The sequence below is a fragment of the Mizuhopecten yessoensis genome, unplaced genomic scaffold (assembly GCF_002113885.1).
Source record: "Mizuhopecten yessoensis strain PY_sf001 unplaced genomic scaffold, ASM211388v2 scaffold10347, whole genome shotgun sequence".
Taxonomy (NCBI): Eukaryota; Metazoa; Mollusca; class Bivalvia; order Pectinida; family Pectinidae; genus Mizuhopecten; species Mizuhopecten yessoensis.
This window is the reverse complement of record NW_018408501.1, coordinates 124,072-142,126: the sequence shown is the minus strand read 5'-3', so window position 1 is coordinate 142,126 and position 18,055 is coordinate 124,072. Positions and strand designations below refer to the sequence as shown.

Sequence of the window (18,055 nt, the reverse complement as noted above, 5' to 3'; positions counted from 1 at the left end):
TACATATTACAGACAGATCTAAGGTATTCAGACTACCCCCATTAATACATATTACAGACAGATCTAAGGTATTCAGACTACATATTACAGACATACTTTAGGTCTACTCCCATCGCTAGACTTTAAATAGATGTCAGCTTTATAAAGTTGTTCATGTATACCTTACAGATATAATGTATAGCAAGGTTTTGTAGTAAATCCTTGTCAGGTCTTTACGCGACTTACTTCCATTGGTATGATACATATTTGGTAAGGTGCTATTAGTCGAGGCCATGCTATCATGTTTGCCTCAGACAAAACTTCAACACAAGCCTGCATTATTCTAGAGACACCAAGTCCATAGCATCCCATCTGATAAAAACTGAAACAAGAAATAAATATCCTGAAAAAATATCTCAGCCATTCAACAATCAGTCCATGCATTTAAATAATTTGATAGTTTTACTTGTACCTGTTTCACTGAAACAAAATTAACCAAAGGTCAACTAGAGATTTGTTTTTGTGAACAAAAACGTATGTCTCCCCTTGTTAGCCAATATGCAAATTTTGGAAGAATAGAAAGGTCACATCAAGATTAAAGTGTGTAAATTCTAAACCATTAAACTTTTAAATTATTCTGGTTCATGTTAAATTGTCTGAACAATTTTCGGCAGCTGGTACTATAGACACATTTACATGTATATAAAAATAGGAATTATCACACATCTGATTACAATCTGGTAAGTAAAATTATGTCGATAAAGTCAAATAATTATAACTGTATCTACGATCGATTATGCACAGGTGGGTGATGTTCAGTACTCGACTCTCCGTCTTCCCGAGTGCATAAATAAAGAAAGTTTGGTCAACGTAGGAGAAATAACATGGAACTAATGCTGCAGAAAAACTTCGGTATAAGAAATTAACAAAGGGCCTTATCTTTTTTATATAGTGGGGCACGACACCCGATGTAAAAATGTGACACTCCTACTTCCCAAGATACACAACTATAGCAAGTTTGGTACACCTAGGTGAAATAACATGGAAGATATGCCGAGGACAAACTTCGCTACTAAAAACAAACAAAGGGCTAGAACTCGATCTGTATAGAGTGGGGCACGAGACCCAATTTCAGTGCGTGAGATTCCGCCTTCCCAAGATACATATATATGGTAAGTTTGTTCAACATAGGTGAAATAACATGGAACTCATGCTCCAGACAAACTTCAGTATTGAACATAAACAAAGGGCCATAGCTCAGTACATAGTGGGGTAAAAGACCTATTTCCACTGCACTGCACACCTTCTGTGGGTGATGCACATATACTTCAACTTTGATTAAGATATCTTAAATGGTTAAGAAATTATGCCGAGAAAAAACTTCGATATAAAACATAAACAAAGGCTCATAACTCTGTATATACTACGGCACAAGACCTGGTTTCAGTTAATAACAGGGCTGTGTGTGGTTGGGCAAGTGATACTGAGGCTAAGTTTATAACAGGGCTGTGTGTGGTTGGGACATGTGATACTGAGGCTAAGTTAATAACAGGGCTGTGTGTGGCTGGGACATGTGATCCTGAGGCTAAGTTAATAACAGGGCTTTGTGTGGTTGGCACATGGGATGCTGAGGCTAAGTGTATAACAGGGCTGTGTGTGGTTGGCACATGTGATGCTGAGGCTAAGTGTATAACAGGGCGGTGTGTGGTTGGGACATGTGAGGCTGAGGCTAAGTGTATAACAGGGCTGTGTGTGGCTGGCACATGTGATGCTGAGGCTAAGTTAATAACAGGGCTGTGTGTGGCTGGGACATGTGATACTGAGGCTAAGTTAATAACAGGGCTTTGTGTGGTTGGCACATGTGATGCTGAGGCTAAGTTTATAACAGGGCTGTGTGTGGTTGGGACATGTGATACTGAGGCTAAGTGTATAACAGGGCTGTGTGTGGTTGGGACATGTGATGCTGAGACTAAGTTTATAACGGGGCTTTGTGTGGTAGACACAAGAAAGATAGCTCCAATTTACAAAATGATGTTTATAACTGAAATTGGTAAATACATTCGAGTTGAAACTATCACTTATTATGAGGCCAAAAATTACCCATAACGCCCCAAGTCCTATGTCATTGTGTATAGGTATCTGGTGTTAAGTTGTTAAGTTTAACTAAGGAAATGTTAGGATTTTAAGAAATATCCAAATGCTGAGTTTTCACTCTGTATTGGTAAGCTGTTTTTGTATGTATGACTCCAAATATTGGGTTTTCAGAACATTTTGGTACGCTGTAATATTTCCATGTGATAGTGTATCTTAGCACTCTCATTGTTGAGTTTTCAGTACAGAACGGTTCTCTGCAGATTTAGATGTTTGAGTTGTTAGTACAGATTTGTACGCTATGGTTCTATTTAGCAATATGACTTAATTATTCCAAGAAGATAAACTACAACGTATTTAAATGTATAAAACTGCCTGAATTTTTCCTATTTCTCAATAACGTGAAAGGAAATAAACGACAAATATGCAAACGTACGCAGTGGCTCGGAGAGACGGTACCATTCAATAGGTTACAGTCGCTGTTTGATGTACAATAGCGACTTTCAGAAATTTCATTTTTAAGCACATTTGCAATGACTTTACAAAGGATTAGATTTAGATTAGAAATTAATGACCTAAAAATACATTTCGTTTCTAAATCATATCAAGTTACTTATTACACAGGATCAATTTGGTGACAGAAACCCAACTACAGCTGTATATCTAGTTTTCCTGAGAATCTTTGAACAAACAAAAATGTCTGCATGCATACTATAACTATCTCTGTCCCTGTAGTGCATTTTTAAAGGTGAAATATCTCTGTCCCTGTGTAGTGCACTTAAATGGTAAAATATCACTTGTCCCTGCATGTTTAGAGCGGTTAAATGGGAACTAACTCTGTTCCTGTATACTGTATTTTAATGGTGAAATATCACATACCTTGGTTTTGAGGCTTTGTCAACACATTTGGCATTAAAAGGCTCTGAGTACTTTGTTCCTAGCAGGAAAGAATGTCCGACCTTGATAAAAGAAACTGGGAGTTATACATGCACTACAGGCAAATATACATATCTCAAAACATAATTTTCAAACTTACTTACTTTCTGAAGTTTCCATAGCAGAGTTTACATGTGCTCAAAATTAAAAACATTAATCAAATGTGTCTATATATATACACCATAGCAGATTTTTTTTTAATTGAATAGCATCTTTTGAGTTGTTCTTTCAGATGAAATCATCAGATCTTAGAAAATAGAAACAGATCAGCAGATTCACTGGTTGAAAGTGCTCAGTTTTAGGGCCCAAAATCGGGAGTCTCCTCCAAATAGGGAGAGTTGGCAAGGATGCATTCTGTTACATGGACCAATGTATGACAAGTTGAATTGGTGATGTTTTATTTTTGTGCTCAGAGCAGAAAAATTGATTTGGTACATTGCTGAATTAGTGGTACATATACTTCAACAGACTTGTGAAATATTTAGGAGGTGGTTTTTAGTAGGAAAGTTTGAGCACAAGAGTGGAATTGTCAGTTTTTACCGCCGACATTGGTGTATCAAGGTGTAAAAGGATCCCTGTTCCACTATCCTGTGTTTTATCGTGTACACAGTAACCTCCCCTTGATTTATGTTCAAAGTACCAATATTTTGGCAGTGGTATGGTGATCCTTAAGTTGATATATAGAGTATACCGTGAGACAGTAATGGTGTATGTTGTCTATTGACACTAGTAAGAGGATAGATCTGTTGAGAGTGCAATAATATAAATCCTTGATAGTTGGTGACATTTGCCTGTCAGCAATGAAAGTTACCTCAATAGATGACGGAGTTAACAATTCACAGGAACTCTCAGAACATTTCTTGTCTTTTGCCTCTTAAATAAAAAGAAACACATAAATAACAACAGCATTAAACAAGATTTAAATTATGGTCAAAATGTTATCACCATTTGAAAAATGTCTACAGAAATCACAAGTCATTCGGATTGATATGTCTGGCCTATGCCCTGCTTTGACCATCAATGCACATAATCAAAGAAACTAACTTAAACGCAAAAACGTAATGTTGATGGAGATGCTGATAAAGTCAATTGACCATAAAAAGGTTGGTCGCATCCAGCATTTGATGCATGGGTTCAGATGTACTACCTAAAATGCATCTATGGTGCAAGTTTGGTTGGTGTAGCACTTATAATTTACGAGAAACTAACTTAAACGCAAAAACTTAATGTTGATGGAGATGCTGACTAAGTCAATGGACCATAAAAGCTAGGTAGCATCCAGCATTTGATGCATGGGCTGAGATGTATGCTTCCTAAGATGCATCAATGGTCCAAGTTTGGTTGGTGTAGCACTTATTCTTTTAGAGAAACTAACTTAAACACAAAAACTTAACGTTAACGCCGCCATCACCGCAGTCGTCAGAAAAGCAACACCTATGTCTTGCTTCCACTTTGTGGAGGCGAGACAAGACAAAAATCATTGACCAGAAAACATGGGAAATATGACCTATTTCATTCACCAGGTAAACAGTGGTGATCCTATGTTACCAGGTAAACAGTGGTGATCCTTTGCTACCAGGTAAACAGTGGTGATCCTATGTTACCAGGTAAACAGTGGTGATCTTCCGTTCATCAGTTTGTAATTGTGACTTGGTTCAACAGACATAGCAACAGTGACCAAAGATTTATCAGGAAATCTTACCTGTAGTTTCAGCATTAGCACCAAATCCACACCTGAAAAAATGAAATGTTTCAAATGAAAAAATTACATTGAAACACTTATTATAACAATGGCATGAAAACATTCAATTTGAGAAGTTAATCCAATCCATCTTGGCCAGACCAGTGTCTGAGTGTACATCTTACACCTTAGAAACAGCTGACTGTAAGTCAGTCTGATTTATATGGTAGTTGACTTACATAGGTATAGGTATCAATACCTATGAATTCAATGAAAAAATATCAGCTAACTGAATACTGTCTACATACCAAAAGGTCAATGTACTTAAAGAAAATTCATACGATGGCTAAAAAACTTTATATAAGTATAGAACTTGATGTTATAGTACAAATGAAAGTGTGATATATAAACGATAAGGTTTACCATGAAGTGGTACATAATATGCCTGTCATACGCTGAATGAACAGTTGAGTATCATATTCATTGAAATATATGAAATATTTTGGAGTAGTTGTTGTTAAGGAGTAATAATTAAATATTCCTGGTAGATCAATGAGTGCATTAACACTTGATGCATGTAGTAGAGTGAATTGGATTAATGAAAACAAGGGGAATAACTCTATTAATTATGGTCAGATAATTGTGATTACAATCACTCTGCTGAATCAGGGGGCATAACTCCACAAATTATGATCATATTATAGCAGTTGTCCAAGCTTATGAAAATTGAAGAAAAATTCGTTGAAAATTACTCGAGCTATAGTGCAAACACTGCTTCAACAAAAACAATAAGGATCAGTAAACATCACAAACTTTTTGCAGACATGGATCGTGTCCTCCCCGATATCAGCCCTGATTTGGAACTCATGGGACATGCTTCCTCCGATATTGCCTGTGGAACCAATTACTGAAAGAAAAATATATAAGTCATCAAAGATCTCTGCAAGTACAATATATGATATCTTACACTTCCTCAACTGGATTTAACTTCATAATACATATACATTGTGAAATGAATTTCTTCCCTATTAATAAATGTCTATGAGGACAAGCTAAAAGCTATATTTATTGAATAATTGATTATACTTGAAATCGTAATCAATGACAACAAGATTTTTAATTATTATCAGATGTTTCAATGCTACATGTACAAATTCAATAACATAGTCATAAAAACATAATCACTTATTTTGAATAAAGTTAAAGAGCCTGCATTTCCCCACTAGATAAATGTAAACTAAAACTGTCACCAGAATGGCAGGCTTATAGAACTGTAGGAATAGTTCTTTGGACAATGTTTTTGAATGAACAAGGCAAAGTATTGAAGGCAATCCAAAGTCCCCCACCGGTAATGATTTCTTCATTTACTAAGCTTTTATACACCTATCTCAGGATATAGGTCAAAGTGACATACTTCGTGTACTCCATACTTTGTCAGCCAAGACATACTTGCAAACCAAATCTGGTTACTCCAGGTTAAAGACTATACCCAGACAAACCTTTGCAAAGACTGAGGAAAAGCACACGTCACAGTGACACACTTGTACTTTGCAATCTAGACTGCAATCCCAATATGTTCTTGCAAACAAAATCTGGTTACTCCAGGTGACATAGTGAAACAGTATAGAAGATCAAGATATGCTGCCCCAGACAAACTTATCAACGGTTGAGGTGAAAGGTCAAACCATAGGATAATAGTGACCTATTTTTTGTACTCGCCATTCTGCCATCCCAAGATATACTAGCATACCAAATAGAAGAAATAGTCTAGAAGAAATGCCCCAGACAAACATTTTTGAAAGTTTTAGGTGCAAGGTCATACTATAGGTTAGGTAGCAGTAGAAGAGGGTTGTGGCCATGGGTGATATTTTTGTTAAATGGCTAACCCCTGTATAATGATGTAAAAAAATATAAAAATAAAACTGTACTAAAATTGGTATAAGCATGATGAAGTGGGCTATGTGAGCTTCACATTCGTAAAAAAAAAAGAAGATTTTTTTGGTTTGAGAATAAAATTTTGGCCATAATCCGAAAGGGTGCCTACACATGAAAAGCTAGCTTTACAGGAGGTAAAATTTTGACAACAGCACACGACGCAAAATTGCAAAAAATCAAGTTTTACAACTTTACTGGGACCCAGATAATTCTGCAACCAGGTAGGTAATCTTTAATTTCAGACAGAACTTAGGGAAAAAAATACTAGTTGCGGGGGTCAAATTTTGGGTCAAAAATAGCAATTTTTGGCATTTTTTGGTAATTTTTGATGTGGTAACCATGGTTTTCACACAAGTGACATACATAGAAAAAGAGGTTTATACACTTCTCAGTACTTTATATGTATTGTAAATGTAATGCAGTTTACAAATATATATACAGGTATACATGTGTTGTGTAGGGTAAATCCGCTGTGTTTACATTTCCTCGACATGTGCCTTGTTTATCAGAGTCGGGCCATTTCTACTGTATACTGCTACCTGACAGTGATATTGGTGTTTTTTTACTTGACACTCTGCCATCCCAAATCTAGTTACATGTATTCCAGGTGACATAGTTTAGAAGATATCCACTGGAAAATTGTTTGACAAACTTTTGTAAGAAGTGGAATAACTCCCATAGAAATGTCCAGATCAAAGCTTCAATTGCTGGAGAACATCTTCAAAGAGTGTTGATGATGGCAGTGAAGTTTCACGAAATTCATTTGACAACAATAGGAGTTAACAATTGTGTCAACAGACTGACAGATGGACAACATGTACATACCTATATCGTAGTCCATCTCCAGTTTGTCCAGTATCCGCGTGTAGGCTGTACAAACTGATTGGTAGGTCTCGGCTGCATCTTCTAATGTGGCATCAAATGTGTACAAATCTATAATCAAATTGAATGATTGAAATCAAATCAAACTACCCTCGCAGTAGGTAAAGTAAATGTTGATTGGAGAAAAGAACTTGCAGCAGAGTTTGCAGTGAGATCAACTTAACACATACATAGAAAATATGAGCGAAATTAGACAATATATGAATGTCGACCAATCAGAAGCCAGTATATGGCAGCCGTGTTGTCCATTACTAAAATTCACCTATTTACCAAATTTGAGCAAAATCAGACAATATCTGAATTTTTATTAATGAGATGTCGGTTTACGGTGACCATATTGTTCAATTGCAAAACTGAAATCATGTTAAAGTTTGTAGTGCCATGATACACATACATTTTTTATGTATGTAACGAAAATTGATAGAAATCAAACAACATCTTGACTTCAACTGATCAGAAGCTGTATTAAGATGACCATCTTGTCCACTTAGAAAATGGAAGCTGCAGCAGAGTTCACAGTGCCATAATTAACACCTGCAAACTAGATTTGTGTGAACTCCGAAAAATCTGAATTTTGACTAACCAGAAGCCAATTTACAGTGGTAATATTGTCAAATCAGAAAATGGATGACAAGGTAGCAATCACAGGCTCACGATACACCTGCAAACCAAAGAGTGAAATCTCACCATATACCAATTATAGGTTTTGATCAATCAACTGCGGGGGGGCAATCGAGGATCATGATGGCCATATGATATTGGTTGACTAATTGTAAAATGAGGCATTGCATATATTATCCAAATGTCACCATGAAAAAATAAAGGAAGGTTGTTCTTTAAAACCCTTAGGCAGAAAGTTATTGAATGTTGAAATCTGGAAATAATTGGAAATGAGTCACAACAACCATGGCTTTTTACTGATTGGAAAATTCTAAGCCACTTGTACTCAACATGGTGCCAATAAGAACACATGGTTGGTTATAATCCACCCAATAGTTTTCTAAAAATGCATCAGATAAGATTTTGGTGGAAAAAAAAATGAAAACTTTGTAAAGTCCTCCACTTGGTTTAGAGGGCTTGATTACTGTTTTTCTACAATACTGTGAGGAACTGAGGTTGTCTGGTTTGCAATTGTGTCCAAGTTAAACTTCTTCTCAACCAATTGGATCCTAAATGTCCATCCCACAAAACAACATTTAGTAGCTTTTGAAATCTTATGCGATTGCTCCACATCATATTTTTTAACATGGAAACACCCATGCTTTTCACAAAAATGAGGAAAGTTTTCTTGAGAGTTCATGCATAGTCTGACTGTTTATATATATGATGTTCTTTTGCAAAGACTATATTTTCTCAATATCCGCTGTTGAAAACAACTTTGTTTCTGTTGTAGAAGCATTCACTTTGTTGTCATCTTGTTGCTAGGTCCAATCATACCATTTGCATATGCTATGCTCTCAAAATTTCCAAATAAATATTATATATAACAGAACATATATTACCTTTCATTTCAAATTCCCTACTTCGTAGAAAGCCATATTTAGGAGAATCTTCATCTCGAAATTTTCTTGTTATCTGAAAGTGAGATTGGTTGACCTTATGACAGAATCAAGACAAAGGATTTTGTTTGTAACACTGACAGGAATGACAATGAGAACATTTCATGTAGGTCTGTATTTCTTCACATCATCTTCATGCTTTATAAATGTATACCATTAAAGAGACTTTCACATGGACAGGTGTGTTTTGTTGATTAAAATGATTGAAAGTTGATCTTTTAAATCATAAATTACAACTTTATTGGATGTATCTTCAATTATCAATAAATACCCTTGTTATTGATTTCAATACGTCTGTGGCACCAATGAAGGCTGTTGTGAGCCCTTGATCACCATGCCATTAACAAATGTGATTCGGTACATAGTATATATACTTAACAGCATAACCTTGTATGGTCAGAATCCCTAGTAGCTTGTGAATCTCTTGCTGTCTAACACTGGGGGGATCCCTGCAGTCTCAATAAATGAGGCTTATTTATTTATTTAATTAGAACTTCTGTGGGAGTTACTCCCCTTGCATCACTATTTCTGTAACTTTCTTTCTATATATAGTTTATATTTGTTTGTAATTCTGGGACTTATATAGACATAGCCTGTTGTCCAATCGTTTTGATTTTTTCAATAAAATTTACTGAAATGAAAAATGAAATGAACAGCATTATGAAATATCCCCATTTTGCCATGTTCCAGTACATTACTTTATAGCTTTAGATTTAGTAGGTATATCTAACAGTAATTATGATTTATTTACCTTTAGAAGTGTACTAACAATAACATATTTGTTAATTGAGAAAATATTCCAAAAAAACATTCTACATATTATTTGTCCATGATAACTATCAAAATTCTTTAAATTTGTTGCCTTTTTGTCACTTTTCGTCTTGCTAATTACCTAAATAATGATAGACAAGCAGTAGTGCAATGACCTTGAATTTAGGTGTGACAGAGATTTTATAAAACAGGGCCTTTACCTGGTACATTTTCATGGGTAAACGCCTGTATGGTAACGTAGGGCCGGAGGCAAGTAAATTTGTGATCACTTCCTCATGTGTCTGTAAAATAAAGAAAAATTAAATTACAGTGAAATCTACTGGTAATATCTATACTGTAAACTACTATTTTCCCTGCTAAATTTACTCTCCTTGTGTCTTTCGAAAGATGCTTGATAGGTAGAAAGCTGCCGCGATTAAGATTTGACGTTTAATATAGCAAAATATGCACCTTTTTTCAACAGCAAAAATCAAGATATGAAAAGATGCTATTTTAAAGCAATACAGCAACGCATCAGTTTCTGGAAACTTTGGTGAACATCTAGTTTCTAGTTGTTAACATACAAAAAGTTTAAAGCACAAGTCCATTTATTCCATGGCTAACTGGTAACCTGTTTAGCTACAATCCTGAACTTACTGGTCCCAAGCAAAAAGCAACATGTTTGCGATCTTTTATTCGAAACAGTTCATTTCCCATGTCATTCCAGCGCTCTGGTGGAAAAATAAAAATAATTATAAAATTATGCATTAATCAAATGTTGACCATGTTATATGTGAGTGGAAGGTTTTAATTGTAAATAGAATAATGCTGAACATTAAGCTTTATGCTAGATGGATTTCCCTTTCGCTCAATTGGTGGAGTGGAGGATTGGGAAGCTCGAGAGTCGCTGTTTCAATATCTTTCAGTTATACATGCTTTGAAGTCAGCTCAGTCTGCTTTCATTTTCATAACTGAAATCGTAAAACCAACAACAGGCCAAGAGGGCCTGTATCATTCATCTGGATATTTAAGCGATTATGGCAAAGTATTCTCCATAAAAGTAGTATATGACAAGTAAAATTCCAGAGATAAGGCCAGTCCCCAGGTAAAGCCTGGTACCATATGTGTATCCAAATCCTCACGCACAGTAATTGTATGTATTTCTAAAAGGTGGTGATATTGACCAAAAAGTCCCTAAGAGTGTGGCCAGACCCAAGGGTAAATTCTAATATAATGATTGTGTTCATCTCTTAATGCTAACCATGTTATTTATAGGGTGGGGATCTGAACTGTTTCCAAGGTGTGATCCAGAACGAAGTCCCTAGGGGTGTGGCCAGACACATGAGTCAATTCTAATGTAATTAATGTGTTTTCTCTTCATGCGCAGTTAATGTATATGTGGTGAGGATCTCAATCATTTTTAAGTTGGGACCCAGAAACTAAGAACCTAAGGGTGTGGCCTGACCCCAGAGTCAATGCTAGTATCATGATGGTGTTCATCTCTTTATTCACACCAATTGTATGTATAGTTATAGTGTGGGGATCTTAATCATTTTAAAGTTGTGGCCAAGACACTAAGTCTCTGAGGGTGGGGTCAAATGCTAGCCCATCCTCGTAGCATACATGTATTTGTATCTTTATACTCAGCAATTGTATACTGTACACATACAAATTTTATGGGTATTTCAATTTATGTGCCTTTTTTTACTTAAACATTGTGCTTATTTATCGTTGCACTATTGTAAATTTCGTATATAGTTTTCAATTGCATATATTATTACCTGTTAATGTTTGATTATACACTAAAATTTGTGCCAGCTTAGATAAGTACTCATTTCCTAGTTTGAAACTTTTTTCTGCCCAACCCCTCAGCCCTGCCCCCTCCCCCCAGGGCAAGCCCTAGTATGTACAATTTTGAATCACCACCAACAGAGAATGCTTCCAATCAAATATGACTGCATCTCTAAATTCCGGAGAAGTAGTCACTTTAAGAAATATATATGGCCTAATTTGTCTGGCCTTCGGACCAGGTGAGCTAAAACCATAACAACTTTGACATCCTAGTAAACAGAATATAACAGTATCAAGAGAACTTAAACAAGTTAAAGTAGAAAGATGGAATACTAACAGTGACAGAACATCAAAAGTTTTACCAGTTTTTTTCCATAATTTTGCTGGAACAAGTGTTGTCATAGACATTTTTTGGCATCCAATGATTTCTAGCTCATGGTCAATAATCTTCACTAACTTGTCGTATACCCTCTGACCTAAAGGCAGTAGGTTGAACCCTCCTAAGTGGCACTGCTGCATGATGCTGGCGAATAGAAAAAGCTGAAAGTAGATATTAGCATTATGAATGGAAGTCATGTACAAATTATATACATGTACAAGTTAAACAAGTAAATGTTACAGCCATGTGCAAATTATACCAGTAGCACAGGGTTTTCCCTAGGACCCTCAAATTATACCAGAAGCACAGGGTTTTCCCTAGGACCCTCAAATTTCTGACATCTTAGAGTCCAAGGACTCAAAACACACATAATGAAGTGCAAAATTTTAACAATTTTGGGAGTCCTTTGTCAGATTAAGGAGTCAAAATGCAGATTTTTGAGAGTCAGGGAAACCCCCGAGTAGCAGTATTATAAATGAAGATACAATGTACAAAATATACCAGTATTATAAATGAAGGTATATATACATGTACAAATCATACCAGTATTATAAATGAAGGTATGTATACATGTACAAATTACACAATTGATATGAAGGAGGAGTTGCTCATCCCATTATAACATGAGGCTAGTCGAGAGAAAATATTTTGTACAGGAAAAAAAATAGTATAGAAACAAGAGGCCCATTGGCCTTAACGGTCACCTGACATCCGATTCAAATTAAGACTGTCATCCAGAGGCCAATTCATACTTTTCGACGGTCCGAGTGACCTTGCTGCATTGTCTATTAATTTTTCCTTGTGAACACAATAACTTCAGTAAATATGAATTGATTTTGTATGCAGCTTTGTATCAATGAGATCTTGGATGAGTTTGAATGCCGGATCAATTTGACCATATTCATTCCCCTTGGTAATTCTATTATTGTTGGATCCTGTGAACACGATAACTGAAATAAATGGGTGTGACTCCAATTTTGACCCAAGGGGTCTGTTTTGAACAAACTTGGTAACTGTATATCTTCTGTTCTTGGTTAAAAGAAATGAGTAAAAGCGTAAATCAATGATTTATTAAATAAGGAACAAAATTTTAATAGCACCTTGAACTGTTAGTAGCAAAAATGTGTCATGAATGAAAAAAACGGTGTACCACATGAATTTACATCTATTCTTGTGTAATGTCAATCAACATCACAGGGACAAATAATAATATAATGACAAAGAGCAATAACTCTGCAGGTTACCGTCAAATAATAACCGGACAAAGTTTCATTGAACTCCGTCAACATTTATTCAAGTTATCATGTTTACAAGGTCCAATGATAATATTACAAAGGGCAATAACTCTGTAAGTTACGGTCAAATAATTCCCAGTTTCGAACTCATCCAAGATCTTATTGATATAAGGCTACATAAAGAGTTTCATCAAACTTGGTTGATATTTACTCAAGATATCATGAACACATAACCGGACAAAGTTTCATTGAATAATATTATTACAAAGGGCAATAACTCTGTTAGTTACTGTCGAATAATTCCCATTTTCCAACTCATCCGAGATCTTATTGATATAAGGCTGCATGCGAAGTTTTATCAAACTTGGTTGATAATTACTTCAGTTATCATGTTCACAAGGTCCAATAATAATATTATTACAAAGGGCAATAACTCTGTAAGTTACTGTCGAATAATTCCCATTTTGAACTGGTCCGGGATCTTATTGATATATGGCTGCATACAAAGTTTCATCAAACTCGGTTAATATTTACTCAAGTTCTCGTGTTCACAAGGTCCAATAATAATATTATTACAAATGGCAATAACTCTGTAAGTTAATTACAGTCGAAAAAAAATCCCATTTTCAAACTCGTCCGAGATCTTTTTGATATATGCCTGCATACAAAGTTTCATCAAATTTGGTTAACATTTACTCAAGTTATCGTGTTCACAAGGTCCAATAATAATAATATTACAAAGGGCAATAACTCTGTAAGTTACAGTCCAATAATTCCCATTTTCGAACTCTTCCCGAGATCTTATTGATATATGGCTGCATACAAAGTTTCATCAAACTCGGTTAACATTTACTGAAGTACTCGTGTTTACAAGGAAAAGTTAACGCACGACGACGGACAAAAGGCTATCACAATAGGTTACCATGACCTATGGTCAGGTAACCTAAAAAAACAGCCCTATACCTTGTGACTCTTGCAGACCAACTTGTTGCCTGTTGGGTAAACGTTTCCAAGATTCTGGTACATGTTGCTCACAAATTTCCTTCCAGTATGACTATGTGTCCTTGCTCCTTTAGTGTTTGCATTGGAAGTGCTAGATGTCTCAGTTTGGAGTGTTCTAGAAGCATTGCACTGTGATGAACAAAGAACTTGTTTCTGATAGAGCTTTAGGAATATCTGTCTGCAACATCCTACTGATGACATCTGTCTTGTTGGCCCTGACAACATGTCTAAGTCTGTAAGTGCAAGTCTGAAATGATAGATGGCAAGGATGTCATTATACATATGAAAATCCATTTAAAACCTACCATGAAATCTCTTTTACCTAGCAAAGTCAAACCACTTGCTTAATTTGTGAAAGTGGACATGCAAATTTTGTTTATGGAGGCTGCCATTTTTGATACACCAGATATAAAACTCATTCTGATCCTTGTCAGTTTAAGAAAATAACAAAACAAAAAAAGACATGTCAAACCAGCACCTTCAGCTATGGGATCTCTCCACCTGTTTCCGTCACATGCTTGAAAAAACTGCACAGAAATGACCAAGCAACGAATGAAAGCTGTGTAGCTTTCTATCATCCATTATAAAAAATATGAAAGCTCACAATCTGTAACCATTGCAGTTTATTAAGACGTATTACAGTGTCACTCGCTTTTTGTTGTAAAAAATTCTACTGTAGACAATATGTGTTTACCATGCATGAAAGTTTCATGCAGAAAATGTTTTCTCTCATTTCCATGTGTGTAAGATATAGCATCCAGGATAAGAAAGGGGTGTAGGAATAATAGAACCTATCACTCCTATGTGATGTAGACAGAGATATCTCAACCAGAGGGCAAGACATTTTTTTAGGTAAGCCGAGTGCTAAACCTAAAAAATATCTCATCCCGGGGGCGAGATATCTCTGTCTACATCACACAGGAGTGATTGATTATTTTTCTCCCAAATTTTCATACTGTAAAAAATACATTCACTGCAAATTTGTATTTTGACCCCAATGCACCGAACTATCATCAATTAAATTCATCAACAATTCTTCTCTTTTCACCATTTTTTCCTATGGCTATTTTGAACTGTCGGAATGCTGAGCTTGCCATGTTTTGTTTACATGTGTATTATACATGTGTGTAAAAAGTGATGATGTAATCAGGTTTGCTAAAAGTGCACAGGGTCACAGGTCATGTTGAAAGAAGTGTGTTGTCTGTGACGTAATAGAGCTTTATCTTTTCCCTACCAAAAAACGGGAATGTACCTGTGGAGTGTGGAAGAAATTTCTATCTTACACCCCATTTCACGTGACGTGACATCACAATGGCTCGACAATGACATGACGTCACAAATTTGGAACTCTCCGATGCCGCAATGCGGAAAAGGCGACGTGATGAAATCAAAAACCTTTTACAATATATTTACCGTACACGTAAGAAAGGTGTGATTAGTTTTCGTTTTTTCTGCACAAATTCTGTTTTCCAATATAGGATATGNGGGGGGGAATTGAAATGCATTTCTGAGCTTATTCTGGTGGTTGGAACGAGATAAAAATACACTTTCACCCAAAGCCTCAGGTTTTACTAATTTGTAAAACCCCTCGGGTGGAATTTCCCTATCCTACACCCCTAAACATGAAAGAGTCTTGTATTCCCTATTGGGAGCTGGGGACACTGATATGATGTGTATACACTACAATGTATATTATAGTATGTATAGCCCATGTGTGTGTCCAGCACCTCTACTTTAACAGCAACTTACAGTACTGGTGAGGGAAAAAGGACATTCACTTTGAAGTTGTGGTACCTGACTCACAGTTAAACCTAGTTAAACCTAGGCTGTATATCTACCAGACAAGCATGATCTTATAAAGACAAATCTGCTACATATAGTAGCTGCTACTACTGCTTCCTCCATTACAAGGATCAAGGCTGGAGTGCAATTGACCCTGGGAGGCAGCACTCCAAAGAATATATTTTTGTTATTTTTAGGTATTATCAAAAATATGTATAAACGAGGATGCAAAATTAGTAGAGACTGGTGGTAACCTCCAAGTGATTGTTGGTCACTGATTGAATGTGTTTGCCCCAAGTAAGGTCTGAACTGAAAGTGACACCAAGATATTTATAAGTATCTACATTTTCTAAAATCTGATATGAAGGGTATAATTATAATTAATAATGTTTCTTTTTTTGATACGTTAATAATAGAACATTTACTGGTGTTAAAATTCATTTGCCGCTTTTCTTCCCATTTTTCTAAAGACTTAAGGTCATTGTTCAACTTAACACAATCTTCTATAGAGTTTACTTGTGTATATAATAGACAGTCATCAGCACACAGTTTTATATTACACGAAACTGAGTCAACAATATCATTGATGTACATCGAAAATAAGGGAGGGCCGAGGACTTCCACTGCAGGACCCCGAAGAGGATACGACAGCTATCTAATTGTATTCCATTTTAATAGTAAGACTTTCTGGGTTCTAAAATTCAAAAACTGTGATATCCAAGAATATATTTGGCTGTTTATACCACAATACGTATTAGTTTAGAGACCAGCCTTTGATAGGGAACTTTATCAAAGGCTGCTCTCCAAGTCTAAAAGTGCAATATCTGTCTGTCTGTTTACATCTATGTTTCTGGCTAAGTGCATCATCAATGGTTTAAATAAGTTGAGTTTTGGTAGAGTGTTTAGAATGAAAACCATGTTGAACATTTGTTAGAATATTGTTTCTGTCTATAAGGTGTTTCATGATGCCACTGTGAATTACATGTTCAAGGAGTACATGTCAAATGGATGATAAGGAAACAGGACGGTAGTATTCGGCAGAGTGTTTACGCCTTTCTTATAGATAGGGATTATATTTGCCTCATGCCAATCAAGAGGAACAGTGCCCATGTCCATGGGATAATTGAAATATTTTTGTTAATGCATGGGTTATTTTCCTTGCGAGGCCATATTTAAGAATTTTTGCAAGTATATCTGTAAATTAGTTGGAAGTAATTATATATAAAGACCCCTGTCTCACCAACTTTAATGTCAGACATACTTTGGTATGGGGAGGGACCAAGGTTAGGAAAGTTAGATAACTGTTATTGAGTTAATACCTAGTGAAACTGTTGGTCCAACAGAGACGTATAATACATGTTTTATACGTCTCTGGTTCAAGAGATGAGTTTTGGTTTTGGGGTCTGAGTAAGTTATTCCATCCTCGGATTTCTTGTAGCAGGAATGTTGTTACAATAAAACTTTTTACTATTTATGCGACTCCAAAACAAAACCTTTAATGTTTTTCTTTCAACTCTGGGCTGATTATGTCTTCACTCTTGTATGTATTTGCTGTAAGCCCATCTAGTTTCTTTTTTGCATATTGGCTCCGATTGGTCCACAGGGGCTAGCAACGATTTATATGGGATAAGAAAAAAACATATAAATCGTTGCTAGCCCCTGTGATTGATCTATATCTAGCCCAGTCTGATGCTTTTTTAGTTTGTATTGCCTTGTTATAGGCCCGTCGTTTGTGCCTTGCCAATCTGTTTATTTTTCTATTTGCCCAATAGTTGGTGAATTTACTGTAGACCCGTAAGACCGGGACATGTCTCTGTATGGCAGAGGTTAAAGTAGTTTTAATACTATACAGTAAGGTTCAACAGTCTGCTGGATAACCGAACTATTCGGTAGTGAAGCGGACGTAAAACCAATCAATCAATCAATCGGTACAACAACATAACACAAGCACGTACTCACAATAACACGTACAGTACACACAGTGGAGTGTGGTGCCGGGCTACCGGAACTCCGAATCATATGTGATCTTAGTTGTGTATGCGTTTGAAATGAG

General features: G+C 35.9%; 1 protein-coding gene across 1 annotated transcript; it reads right to left on the bottom strand.

The window, feature by feature from the left end:
* Positions 1 to 169: 169 nt before the first annotated feature.
* LOC110460277 (probable proline--tRNA ligase, mitochondrial) lies at positions 170 to 18,033 on the bottom strand. Its single transcript, XM_021513102.1, has 12 exons — positions 17,962 to 18,033; positions 14,182 to 14,467; positions 11,967 to 12,144; positions 10,471 to 10,544; positions 10,035 to 10,115; positions 9,007 to 9,079; positions 7,448 to 7,555; positions 5,501 to 5,594; positions 4,709 to 4,740; positions 3,818 to 3,879; positions 2,950 to 3,029; positions 170 to 361 (listed from the first exon to the last, which is right to left on the bottom strand). Exons 2-12 carry the CDS (start codon positions 14,443 to 14,445, stop codon positions 205 to 207), a joined length of 1,203 nt encoding a protein of 400 aa, XP_021368777.1. The 5' UTR covers positions 14,446 to 14,467; positions 17,962 to 18,033; the 3' UTR covers positions 170 to 204.
* Positions 18,034 to 18,055: the final 22 nt, after the last annotated feature.